Below are 12,704 nucleotides of genomic sequence, written 5' to 3'. Positions count from 1 at the left end.
AGATTATAAAGTCATTTCTACAGATCAGTTATATTAAATGGGATACATGAATGTTGTATACATACCTGCCAAGTTGCTGTCAGAGAAATAAGGGACCGGGCCGGAAATAGCAGACCAGAGGTAGCGCTGCCGCCATTTTGGAACTGGGCGGAGCATGCTCAGAAGTGACTTTTGATGCTGCTTTGCCCAGTACCAAAATGGCCGCCGCGCCAGAAGTCGCACTGCAGCCATTTTGGAACTGGGCAGAGCAGCATCAAAAGTCGCTTCTGAGCATGCTCCGCCCAGTTCCAAAATGGCCGCCGCACCAGAATAAACCGGGGAAAAACAAAAAAATCCGTTTTTTCAGCAAGGAACAGCTGGAAAAACGGGGATTTCCCAGGGAAAACGGGAGACTTGGCAGCTATGGTTGTATACAGTATAAGGCTGGTGGGGGGGGGGAGAGGGAAAGAGAGGTGGGGAAAGAGAAGGGGGGAGAGGGGAGCATTGTTTGTTTTTCATCACTCACCGGGATGAGGGTGGCAGAGCCGTTGTCATGACATCGTCCGTAGGGATGGTGTTTCCACAGGGGCTGCTGGTGGGGATGGGTCCAGGCCGGACCACAGACACTTTCACCTCTTCCCACTTTCCTGGAAGCTGAGGGAAAAGGAGGACTTACAGTGTGGCTGCATGAGATGTGGAGGCAGGCCAAGACTAAGATGGCACCCCCTCAGAAACAGCCTTTAAGGTGTGTTTTGTTTTAGTTTTAGTTTTAGGGAGAACAGCCATAGCTGAGTGCAGAAGGTCTCAGCTTCCATCCCGGGAATCTCCAGGCCGGGTGGGGAGAGAAACCTGCCTTGAAATCCTCAAGAGCCTTGAAATCCAGAACAGACCTGGAAGATTTGGGAACTCAGGGAATTCCGAACAATTTCAAAGTTTACATTTCTTCAAGCTGAAGCTCAGAACATTCTGAACTCCGGAAAGCCGAATTCTGGGATTGGACTTCTTAACTGGAATATAGTATTTATTGCTAAAGCTTCGTATGTCGCTGACCTATTGGGTGATATTCAGCTAAGCTTTACTCAGAGTAGACCCATTGAAATGGATGGATATGACTGAGGCCTCATCCACATGTCCTTTTGCCTGCCACTTTTCCCCAGGAAAACCCACGGTTTAGTGCTAAGGAGCAGGTTTTACAGGGGAAAGCAGCGGGGCAGAGGCGAAACTTTATTTATTCCCCTGAGAAATACTTGCTCTGAATTTCATGTAAAGCTCTGAGTGCTTCGTTAAAGAGTTTGATATCTGGATTCATATATGTGAAGCCCAAACTGCACACACCCCCACACCCCGTTTGTTTATGAATGGAGCAGCAGAATAGTAGGACGGTAGGCAATAGCAGAGGCACCTGAGGCTCATAGCGCAGCAGAATGTCATACTCCATGGAGAAGGGCACATTGTTGACCTGGAACTCCACGACAGCGCCCTCCAGCACCCGGGCAAACCCCAGCCCTGTCCATGTAGCTGGGTGGCCCGTGAGGTGCACGCGCTCTATTACTTCAGCTCCCTGCCAAGAGAAAGATCAGTAAGACTTTGTGCTTCTCTTAGTTAGTTAGTTAGTTAGTTAGTTAGTTTGTTGTTGATGACTTGGTGCTAATGCTGTTGGACTACAACTCCCATCAGCCCCAGCCATCCAGACGGGGTTGGACTAGATGACCCTCCAACTCTACGAAACCCTGGAGAGCCGCTGCTGGTCAGGTTAGACACTACTGTCGGTACTCAGCAGAGAACACTTTCCTACACCCCTACAATTGAGCAACTGCAGGCCCACGTCCTCACCTGGAGAAGCCGTGCCTCTTCCGCTTCATATGTATAATGGTCCAATGCGGTGTGGTAGTAGCCGGTCTGCACTTGGCTGCATTGCCTGCCCACCATGTGGCCGCGGCAGCGGCACTGCCCCGTCTCCATGGCACACCTGCAGCAAGGTAGCGCGGGAGGCTCAAACGGGGAAGGCGGTTCTAGCCTATGAGAGCATGCTCGCCCGCCTACTGCACAGGGATGGGCAAATTTTTCTATTTCACTTACGTTTACGTTCCGTTCTCCACATTTCCAAATCGGCTTTTTTCAAGTCCTCGTGAAAATTCATTGATGAATTTCTCCCAACATACACTTTTGGCCAATAGACACATTTTTGAAAAGCAATTCCCACCCCCCTCCTTAAACGCGTTCATTAGGCACAATTCCCCCACAGCATGTACGTTTTTACACACATTACTCGCTCGGAGAACTGCGGCGTAGAGTTTGGAGAAATGCAGATTTTGAAAGGTGCCTGCGTTTCAGTCCGCTATTGTTTTGGAAAGTGCAAATTAACTAGGTCCACCTCGAAATACAGCCCCAAATCATTTCCCCCCATCTCCTCTGGTACCAAGCTAAAGGGTTTTCAATGGAAGGCGCTGGGGGTTGCTCCCTTGCTAAGTAAAGCTAAGCAAGTTCAGTTTGGGCCAGTGTCTATATGGTGGGCTGCCTGGGAACCCCATTGCTTGCTGCCTCGAGTTCTCCAGCAAAGAGGGGGAGGTAGAAATTCAATAAAGAGATTGCTCCTCAGCTGATTTGCAAAGGCCACATTTTGGTCTATAAATCTGACATCAGGAATTACAAGACAGAGAAAACAGTAGGAGAACACTTCAATCTCCCAGGACATTCTATACAAGATCTCAAAGTAGCTGTCTTACTACAAAAGAATTTCAGAAATAGACTGGAAAGAGAAGTTGCTGAATTGCAACTTATCACCAAGCTTAAAACCATGGAGAGACCTGGCTTGAACAGAGACGTTGGATTCTTATCTCATTATACATGATAAAGCAGGCATCTCCAAACTGCGGCCCTCCAGATGTTTTGGCCTACAACACCCATGATCCCTAGCTAACAGGACCAGTGGTCGGGGAAGATGGGAATTGTAGTCCAAAACATCTGGAGGGCCGAAGTTTGGGGATGCCTGTGATAAAGCGATCTTCAGCCATCTCACCCCTTGCTTTTTCATGCAAGACCATTTGCAGTCGTTTACAGTCGTCAACAGCTATCAGTCAGTCAATCACCCATTTCCACTACCCTTCTGAGTGATACCCCTCCCCACCCTTTCTCTACATATAAGCGCCTGGGGACTTCTATTTCAGTGTATCTGAAGAAGTGTGCATGCACACGAAAGCTCATACAAAAAAAAAACTTAGTTGGTCTTTAAGGTGCTGCTGGAAGGATTTTTTTTATTTTGTTTCGACTACATCAGACCAACACGGCTACCTACCTACAACTAGAACTTTGGTCTATGGTATTGCTTATTGGGTTTCTATCCCACCCTCCCTCCTCAAGGGCCCCTTGTTGGGATCGTGCTCCCAATCCTACCTTCCTCAGCCTCCCCCACCCACCCAGGACGCTCTCTCCAGGGCCCCCTTACTGGTTGTCGTGGGCACCCCCTACGTCACAGTCGCAAGGCCGGCAGCCATGAATGTCAGGGCTCAGAGCCCAGTGTTCCGGCTGAAAAAAAAGAGACACAAGTATGTATCAGCCGGGGGGGGGGGGAGGAGACACAAGCAAAGGCAAGTGTGTGGGGGGGGGGAGCAGGGCAGCCTGTTACTCACCAGGCATTGGTTGCAGCTGCGCCCGGTCACCAAACGTTTGCAGAAGCAGTCGCCTGCGATGGCGTCGCATTGGGGCCCGTCCTGCACTGTGCCCCGGGGGTCACACTGGCAGCCTGGTGGGTTAAAGACAAAAATAACCAAGTGCATAGAAGAACAAGCCTTGCTGAAGCAGCGCCATGGCTTCTGCAAGGGCAAGCCTTCTCTCGTGAACCTATTAAGAGTTGAAAGTGCCAGCCAGCAGAGAGAGATGATCCACTTGACTCTGGGCTCATCCACACTTGTCCTGTTATTCCTAGGCACAGATCAGAGAAATCCTGCTCTTTACTGCTGAACTGGAACAAACATCAATCTGCAGAATTACTTATGCACTCACTCAGATTTGCTACACCCAGGGCTTTTTTTCGGCCGGAACTCGCCGGAACTCAGTTCCGGCACCTCTGAGGTAGGTGTCATTGCGATGATAAGAGAACAAGAGTTCATGGTGAATTCCGGCACCTCCTTTTCTGGAAAAATAGCACTGGTTTCATCCCACGCCTCCTTCAAACAGGAGTTCAGGGTTGCCCGCAACCAACAGATTAAAAAAAATGAGATCACGTCTTTAACACTTTTATAGACTTTTGTCCTGAGAGTGAGCTACAGGAATGTGCAGGGATTTGAGCACACGTCTCCCCAGTCAAAGCCTTGTGCCAGCTTTCCCCAACCTGGTGCCTTCCAGATTTTTGGACCCATCAGCCCCAAGAGTCAAGAATGATGGGAGCTGAAGTCTAGCCAGCTTGTGGTTAGCCTGTCTTGCACTCTATGCCCGTGGTTCTCTGGGCCACATTTTCAGAATAAAAACTTGCTCACGTCACACCAAACTTTTATTGATAAGAAATACATTGGAAATACATTGGGAAATGTACCCTGCGATCGTCCTCAGTATCACTTGATGCTCTAATTTTGAAAAGATACGGAAGATTTTGAAAAGATTTGCAGATAATCACTGTTCTATACTGATTGCCAGTGAAAACACAAGGATTGCTTTACTGAGATATTCAACAGTTAGATATTCAGCAGGTAGCTTTGTCTTGTGGTAATAATGAATTATCACAAGGTTTTGAAGAAATACATTATAGAGGACATTCCTTTCAGAAATACTGGAATGCCCTATCTGTTTGATTTTAAAACAATGCAAAACATTTAGCCCTTATAATTCACCCCAAAGATGACAAACCGTTATTGGTGATATCAGAACTATATATATATATTTGGGGGAGGGGCTATTGGGTTGCTTTTATTTTTATTTATGCATTTTGTGGTTTTGTATTTTTGATTTTGTTCTGTGAACCGCCCTGAGACCTCCGGGTATAGGGTGGCATATACACCTGTAAATTCAATAAAATAAATGAACAAATAAATAAATACCCTGCAAACTATTTTTTAAAAATACTATATTACACTACACTGAAAGATAGATAAAACTTTATTCGCATTAGCCAATGGCCATAGCAACAATAAAACATTACAGTGTACACAGAAAAGGAAATTTGATATAAGAGCACAATTTAAAGTCCTGAATCAGCAGTCAGTTAGTGGCCCTTATTCTGATTGCCCCTGCTATGAACCTAGCAACCTTTGCTGTTATCTGCTCGTTTTGATCTGATAGAAGAAAGGACATTGTGGCAGTGGTTCAGCGCCCTGGGATGGTTAGTACGAGTGGGGGTGATGATCTCGTTCCTCAGGTCTCTTGTAGAGAGTGCAAGACAGGAGGACGGGTGCCACTGTTTCGGTGCTGCCGTCTCCACCGGGGCAAAGACGTTTCTCAGGCGGGGATCTTTTGGAATCGACCCTCAAGTACAGGCAGATGGCAAAACATCCACTCTTGCAAGTGTAAAAGCACGTCTGTATTTCGGGATAATAAGTTTGTGCAGATATGGGGCCCAGAGAATCAAAATGGAAAGGTGGGAAATGAACATACCAAGGGCAGAATTCCCTTGCAGTGGCCAGGTTGTTCTGATGCTCGATATCTTTTAGACGTTGGGCAATTAGACTGTTTGCTTCGGTAGGGCCCATAGTGAGTAGGGTTACGTTACACTGAAATGTTTCTTTGACCGGTGTGGCGCACCGCACCCTTTGAGAACCAGTGGTCTACGCGGTGCACTGCCCTGGCTAAGCAAGCCCACCCACAACCACATCAAAATGGCTCAGAAAAGGAGCTGGATATGCCCAGGGAAACCCCATTGGGGATACCTACGCTGGCAGCCTTGGGGGTTCTCCGCGTTGAGTCCAAAGAAGCCAGTCTTGCACTTGTCACAGCGGACTCCCTGCACATGCTCCTTGCAGCGACACTGCCCAGCAATCAGCCCCAGCGCCGGGTCGTCGTGGGTGTCGCAGACCCCCCCGTCGAGGGTGCCGTCGGGGTCGCAGTCGCAGGCTGTCAGGGGCGGGCGCAGAGCAAACCCCACAATTAAAGGCGCAAAGGGAAGCCGCTAATCCCTAGCCTGTCTATCTGAACTAGTAAGAAAGGGAAACCACCCCACTCCCTTGGAAAGAGATCTGTTCCCTTCTTGGGAAAGCGGGTCTGCTGTGCTGAGCTGAGGTTCTTAAATCGTTTTCGCCAGGCATCCCCAAACTGCGGCCCTCCAGATGTTTGGGCCTACAACTCCCATGATCCCTAGCTAAGGGGACCAGTGGTCAGGGATGATGGGAATTGTAGTCCAAAACTTCTGGAGGGCCGAAGTTTGGGGGTGCCTGGTTTTCGCTCTTGAATCATAGAATCATAGAGCTGGAAGAGACCACAAGGGCCTTCCAGTCCAACCCCCTGCCAAGCAGGAGAAGAGAGGGGTGCTAGTCCTCAAGCCTGCCCAGAAACCTCGCCCTCATTCAATCTCAGCAAGCTCTGCTGCAAACCACACGGTGGTGTCTGCGCAAAGACAGCCTCTGCTAACTCGGCAGCAAAGAAAGAGCACTTTGTTTGGAGGCACCCAACCCGCAGGTGCAGGGGGAAACGGCTTCCTGCTGATGCAAAATAGAAACTTTCGGCTTTGGCAACTCCACATTTGCTTCCGAAACCAGACACCAGGCTTGCCACCTTTGCAGATTCTCACGCTCCGCACCGCTGCTGAACAGTGGAGCCTTGAGCTTTCGAGGGAACATGCCAAGGCCAGGCACAGGAGTTTTTAAAAAAGGCTCTGCTAGCAAAACCCACTTGCCAATAGTCTTTGGAAGCTGTGGGAATTACGCAGAGGGCAAAGTTAAGCAGTTAAGTAGAGTCAAGGGGCCTGGCTCAAATGTGCCCAGGTAAGGAGATGAAGGCAGGGAGTGAGGAACCTTTATCAACCCAAGGGCCGCATTCCTTAGTGGGCAGGAGCAGGGACTGAGCAATGGGAGCTCATCCCGTCGCAGGATTCGAACCGCCAAACTTCTGATCGGCAAGCGCTAGGCTCTGTGGTTTAACCCACAGCTTACGCTGTCTGATTTTAGAGGAATGCCATGCTTAGACCCTCTCTTATTCATTGTGAAGGACTTTGGCTATATACAATAAACTGAATTGTTTTAAATTATCCATCGCAGCAACCTAAACATTTAAAGCCCTCAGGAAGGCTCCTCCTTCAAGTTCCTGTTCTGCAGGAATCATAGAATCATAGAGTTGGAAGAGACCACAAGGGCCATCCAGTCCAACCCCCTGCCAAGCAGGAAACACCATCAAAGCATTCTTGACATATGCCTGTCAAGCCTTTGCTTAAAGACCTCCAAAGAAGGAGACTCCACCACACTCCTTGGCAGCAAATTGCACTGCCGAACAGCTCTTACTGTCAGGAAGTTCTTCCTAATGTTTAGGTGGAATCTTCTTTCTTGTAGTTTGAATCCATTGCTCCGTGTCCGCTTCTCTGGAGCAGCAGAAAACAACCTTTCTCCCTCCTCTATATGGCATCCTTTGATATATTTGAACATGGCTATCATATCACCCCTTAACCTTCTCTTCTCCAGGCTAAACATACCCAGCTCCCTAAGCCGTTCCTCATAAGGCATCGTTTCCAGGCCTTTGACCCATTTTGGTTGCCCTCCTCTGGACACGTTCCAGCTTGTCAGTATCCTTCTTGAACTGTGGTGCCCAGAACTGGACACAGTACTCCAGGTGAGGTCTGACCAGAGCAGAATACAGTGGTACCGTTACTTCCCTTGATAGTACCACTGTATTCTGCTCTGGTCAGACCTCACCTGGAGTACTGTGTCCAGTTCTGGGAATGGGGAGCCAGGACAGCCATCAGCTGATCCAGGCACTTGCACCCTATGAAGCACACACACTTACTTTCCTAGCACTGAAAGAGGGAGCCTTTCCATAAGAAACATGCATCCCTTCATCCCTGCAAACATGCAGACCCCAGCCACCTTTCCACCCAGCCACCTGCCCCAATACAGTCGGCAGGCTCTCACCGCGGCACACGCTGGGGTCCCGGATGTCTTTGGTGGGGTCCTTGTAGTAGAAGGGCTTGCAGAGCTGGCAGTGGCGGCCCATGGTGTTGTGCTGACAGTCGTCGCAGACCCCGCCGCTGCTGTTGCCCGTGGCCAGGTACACGGCCATGTCGAAGTGGCACTTGTGGGAGTGCTCGTTGCAGTTGCACTCTGTCGAGAGACGGCAATCAACGTCCAAAGCCCTGGCCTCACCAACCCCCGTCGCCCAAATCCACCTGAATCCCTAAATGACCTCAGCCCCAGGTATCTGAAAGAGCATCTCCTTCTCTACAGACCAGCTTGGGAATTAAGATCAGCGGAGAAGACCCTCCGGATGGAAATTCATGGGGCAGTGGCTTGTGAGAGGGCCTTCTCAGTGATGGCCCCAAGAATGCGGAACTCCCTTGCCACGGATGTAAGCCTAGCGCCATATCTTTGCAGCCTTTCAAAACTGAAAGGATGAGCAGGCCTTTTCTGTGGTGGCTCCCTGCCTGTGGAATGCTCTCCCCAGGGTGGCTCGCCTGGCACCTTTGTCAGATAGATCTTTAGGCACCAGGCAAAAACATTCATCTTCTCCCACGCCTTTGGCTAATTTTAAACAATTTTAAACTGGGGGTTGGTATTATTTTGTTTGTTACTGTGCTATGTATTTTTGTATTTTCATATTGTAAACTGCCCTGTGATCTTTGGATGGCGGGTGATATATAAATTATTATCATTATTATCATTATTATTATTATTACTACTACTACTACTGAAATAATAGTAATAAACAGATTAAAATTACTTCAACTTTCTAAGCATCTGGGTAGGCTTGTCAAAACAATACTGTTTCTAGCAGGGCCAAAAAGGATACAGTGAAGGGGCCTGCTTGATCATATTATCATAGAACCATAGAATTTAAGAGTTGGAAGGGACCCAAGGGTCATCTAGTCCAACCCCTGCAATGACCTCAATAGGCAGGGAGTTCCAAAGTATACGTGCTGCCACACTAAACAACCGAGCTCTTACAAATGTGGAACGGGCATTATGTGGCACCTGTAGCAGCGGCAATTCCACCAATATATGATGGTGTACAGTCTTTCAAGCGACACCTTCTATTGGGACTGGCGGTAGAAAAAATCCGCCTCATGGGTTTTTCGGGAGGGTGGCTCTCATTCCCAGCCATGACTGCCTTCTCACACGGCAACCCTTCACTCCAGCTTTGCCTGTGGAGGCCTCAAAGCTCCTCCTGGCTTCCCTCTTCCCTCCTTGGATACTCACTCTTGCATGCGTTGGTGCGCCGCCCCTCAGCCGGGCGCCAGGGTAGCTCGTGGTAGAAGTTGTCGCACTGTTCACAGTTGAGCCCGTTGGTGTTGTGCTTGCAGACGCAGCGGCCGTGCACCTACGAGCGGAGAAAGAGGGAGACCCAGGCCACGCCCACAGTGAATGGAAGAGGGCGGGTCTTTGCCTGCTCTCCTGCGTCCAGACTGCACATGACATCCCTACCCTACATCATCATGGGCATGCCGCACCCTTCCCAGGTATGCATCCACAGAAGTTATGCTTGCACCCCATGCAGGGGACAAAGGCCACATTGGCTTATGTATATTTTTCACGACGTTGGTGCCCCAATAAATAGTTGGGTTATGATTCTAGTCCTTAAGATAAACTTGAACATGCATGTGCTCGATGGAATCGCAAAAGGCTAGGGGAAATTATGAGTATGTTCCAGTGCTCAGAGGCTAAAAACTCAGAGCTCTGCACAGTTCCTCATCTCTGCCTTTAGCTAGCAGAAGGAGAAATGCTAAAGCAGGCTTCCTTAGCCTGGTACCCTCGTTGGACTCCAACTCCCATCATCCTGGATCAGCAAGCCCAAGAGGCTCAGTGGTTTGGACCACAGCGCCACCCTTCTCTACAGACCAGCCTGGGAATTAAGATCAGCAGAGAAGGCCCTCCCGATGGCTTCGCCGCTCTCGGAAATTCAAGTGGCAGGGGCTCATGAGAGGGCCTACTCAGTGACAGCCCCAAGAATGCGGAACTCCCTTCAGTGCCTTTAAAAACTGAAGGGATGAGTGGGCCTTTTCTGTGGTGGCTCCCTTGCTTCTGGAATGCTCTCCCCAGGGAGATTCACCTAGCACCTTCGTTACATATCTTTAGGTGAAAACATTCCACTTCAACCAGGCCTTTGGATGATGATTATCCTACAGCCTTTAAAATGAGTTTGTGGGAAGGGGGTTATTGTTTTGTTTAATTCTGTTTCAATGATTTATTTGCTATTTTTATCTTGTGAACCGCCCCGAGATCTTTTGATGGAGGGCGATAAATAAACCAAACAAGTAAGTTGGGGGGAGGGGGGAGTCGGCACACCTAATCAAGTGCGGTGTGCGCCATGAGTGTTTATAGCGCCTTACCATGCCCCCCACGTCAGCAGGGCTACGGGCGAGGGGGGCACACTCCGAGGCGTGCCCGTAGCAGAAGCAGTTCCCACGCAGCACCATCTCGTACACGGCGTAGTAGTACTTCTCCTTGATCTCCCGCCGCGAATCCAGCAGGTCATCTCCCAGCGTGTGTAGTTTGGTCAAGTTCACCCGCAAGTTGGTGACCTTCAGGAGATCTGGCGGGCAGAGAGGTTGAAGTGGGTGAGGAGGCAGGCAGAGAGAGAAGCATCCTCACTGGGAAACAGCTTTGCCGGCTGCGGCTGGGGGTTCAAAAGTTGGGCTACTTGGTGCGCTATAAATATCAAGAGTTGCAAGCCCCCTGCAAGCTATCGGCCAGGACCGGTCAGAAATATGCGCACCACGACAAGGGGAGAGGGGAGCGGGAACAGATTCCCAGCCACACACAGAAAGAGAAAAAGAGAGAGACAGACACAGATCAGAGACCACAGCTAAATGTAGCAGCAGCCCAAGCAGAAATCTGTCTAGGGCCAAATTTAACCAGCCCCCAAATAGAATTAAAGGCAGGGCCAGCTGCCGTCCACACTAGGATCCCAGGGAACTGTTAACTACGGTATTTGTGTATATGTTTCTCTTGCTTAGGGACTGGGAATCTTTGCTGGGTATTTTATTTTATTTATAGTTTGATTCTTTATTGCTTATTCTTCACAAATACTATATATATATATATATATATATATATATATATATATATATATAATATAAAACATCCCATACCGTACCATGCAAAATATATATTAAACCTACACACATTATACACAGCAGGACAAACACAATACAGTGGAACCTCGGTTTATAAACACCTCTGGGTTTATAAGGAGGGTCATTGGTATGCTCATGGCAGGGGAGCTCCTGGAATGGACCAAATAGCCCAGGGTGCACATGTAGTGCCGTTTTTACGGCAGTCGATCACAAGTTTCTTGCTTGGTTTGCCCAAACAATGTTGTGACACATTACTGCTGCAATTTTGGGGCCTGGGTTCTGCCTCCGTAATATATATATCATTTATTTATTGACCTGGAAGCTATATGCCGGCTCCCTTGGCCAATAATGCGAGATGAGCGCACAACCCCAGAGTCAGGGGTCCCTTTACCTTTTTATTTATAGTCATATTAAGATGAAAATATTTGGTGCAGCAGAAACCTTCCAAGATTCTACTCTCATTCGGAGGTCAGAATCTCGTTTGTCCACCGGGAATCCAACTCCTCCTGGGGGGGGGGGGCAAATACACGGTATGCCCAGCCTCTCCCTGCCCTAAGCCAGCTCCTCCCTCCTCTGGCTCCCTCCTGCAGAGAGACTCACTCAGGACCACCTCTTACAGAAGAAGAAGAAGAAGAAGAAGAAGAAGAAGAAGAAGAAGAAGAAGAAGAAGAAGAAGAAGAAGAAGAAGAGGAGGAGGAGGAGGAGGAGGAGGAGGAGGAGAGGAGGAGGAGGGGGAGCAGGAGGAGTTTGGATTTGATATCCCGCTTTATCACTACCCGAAGGAGTCTCAAAGCGGCTAACATTCTCCTTTCCCTTCCTCCCCCACAACAAACACTCTGTGAGGTGAGTGGGGCTGAGAGACTTCAGAGAAGTGTGACTAGCCCAAGGTCACCCATGTGGAGGAGCGGAGACGCGAACCCAGTTCCCCAGATTACTAGTCTACCGCTCTTAACCACTACACCACACTGGCACTACACCACAGAGAGAGACTCACTCTGGATTTTGGGGCTGTAGGGGTCGCGGATGTGGATAGCTGGATCCAGCACTCTGTAGATTACCTGGAGCAAGGAAGAACAGCAAAGAGGCAAGGGGCAACAGCCAGTTTATGAGAGCATCATCCTGCAGCCCTTGGCCTGGGCCTCTACAACAAGGAGGAGGCAGTCCTAACATACATGGTGTTTTTGGTGCTGAACCCATCTCTCCACCCCAAACCCCCTAACATCTCCCATCAGAGCTGGGTCAGGTGCAGGTCAGCACACAAGATGCAAAGTTTGGCAATGTACAGTAGTTTATTTTTTTATTCAAGAAAATGGCATACTGCTCAGCAACACATCCAGACAGGTTTTGCCTCCATAGAGCAGTGTCCAGGATTGGCGGTCTCCTTTTCTGCTGGATGTTGCCCAAGCAGCCTCAAACTACAGGGCACCTGTAATCTCTGTTCCACCCTATGCATCACCCTGTGTGTCCTTGGAGAAAACGAGGGAGAGGAGCTTGTTGCAGCAGGAGAGGCAGATTCCTGGGA

At 49.2% G+C, this 12,704-nt stretch overlaps 1 protein-coding gene across 2 annotated transcripts in view; it reads right to left on the bottom strand.

The window, feature by feature from the left end:
* Positions 1–12,704, bottom strand: part of LOC118080881 (laminin subunit beta-2) — a 60,297-nt gene that overhangs the window by 32,233 nt on the left and 15,360 nt on the right. For both annotated transcript variants that reach the window (XM_060271261.1, XM_035106866.2), the window contains exons 6-15: positions 12,177–12,240; positions 10,436–10,638; positions 9,306–9,426; positions 8,025–8,213; positions 5,842–6,021; positions 3,609–3,721; positions 3,425–3,504; positions 1,813–1,948; positions 1,382–1,540; positions 506–633 (exon numbers count right to left, since the gene is read on the bottom strand). In XM_060271261.1, coding sequence (XP_060127244.1) covers positions 506–633; positions 1,382–1,540; positions 1,813–1,948; positions 3,425–3,504; positions 3,609–3,721; positions 5,842–6,021; positions 8,025–8,213; positions 9,306–9,426; positions 10,436–10,638; positions 12,177–12,240 — 1,373 coding nt within the window. The remainder of the gene's footprint in view (positions 1–505; positions 634–1,381; positions 1,541–1,812; positions 1,949–3,424; positions 3,505–3,608; positions 3,722–5,841; positions 6,022–8,024; positions 8,214–9,305; positions 9,427–10,435; positions 10,639–12,176; positions 12,241–12,704) is intronic.

Source organism: Zootoca vivipara, chromosome 2, assembly GCF_963506605.1.
Source record: "Zootoca vivipara chromosome 2, rZooViv1.1, whole genome shotgun sequence".
Lineage (NCBI taxonomy): Eukaryota > Metazoa > Chordata > Lepidosauria > Squamata > Lacertidae > Zootoca > Zootoca vivipara.
The sequence above is the reverse complement of the archived record's forward strand: the minus strand, read 5'-3'. Positions and strand labels throughout refer to the sequence as shown.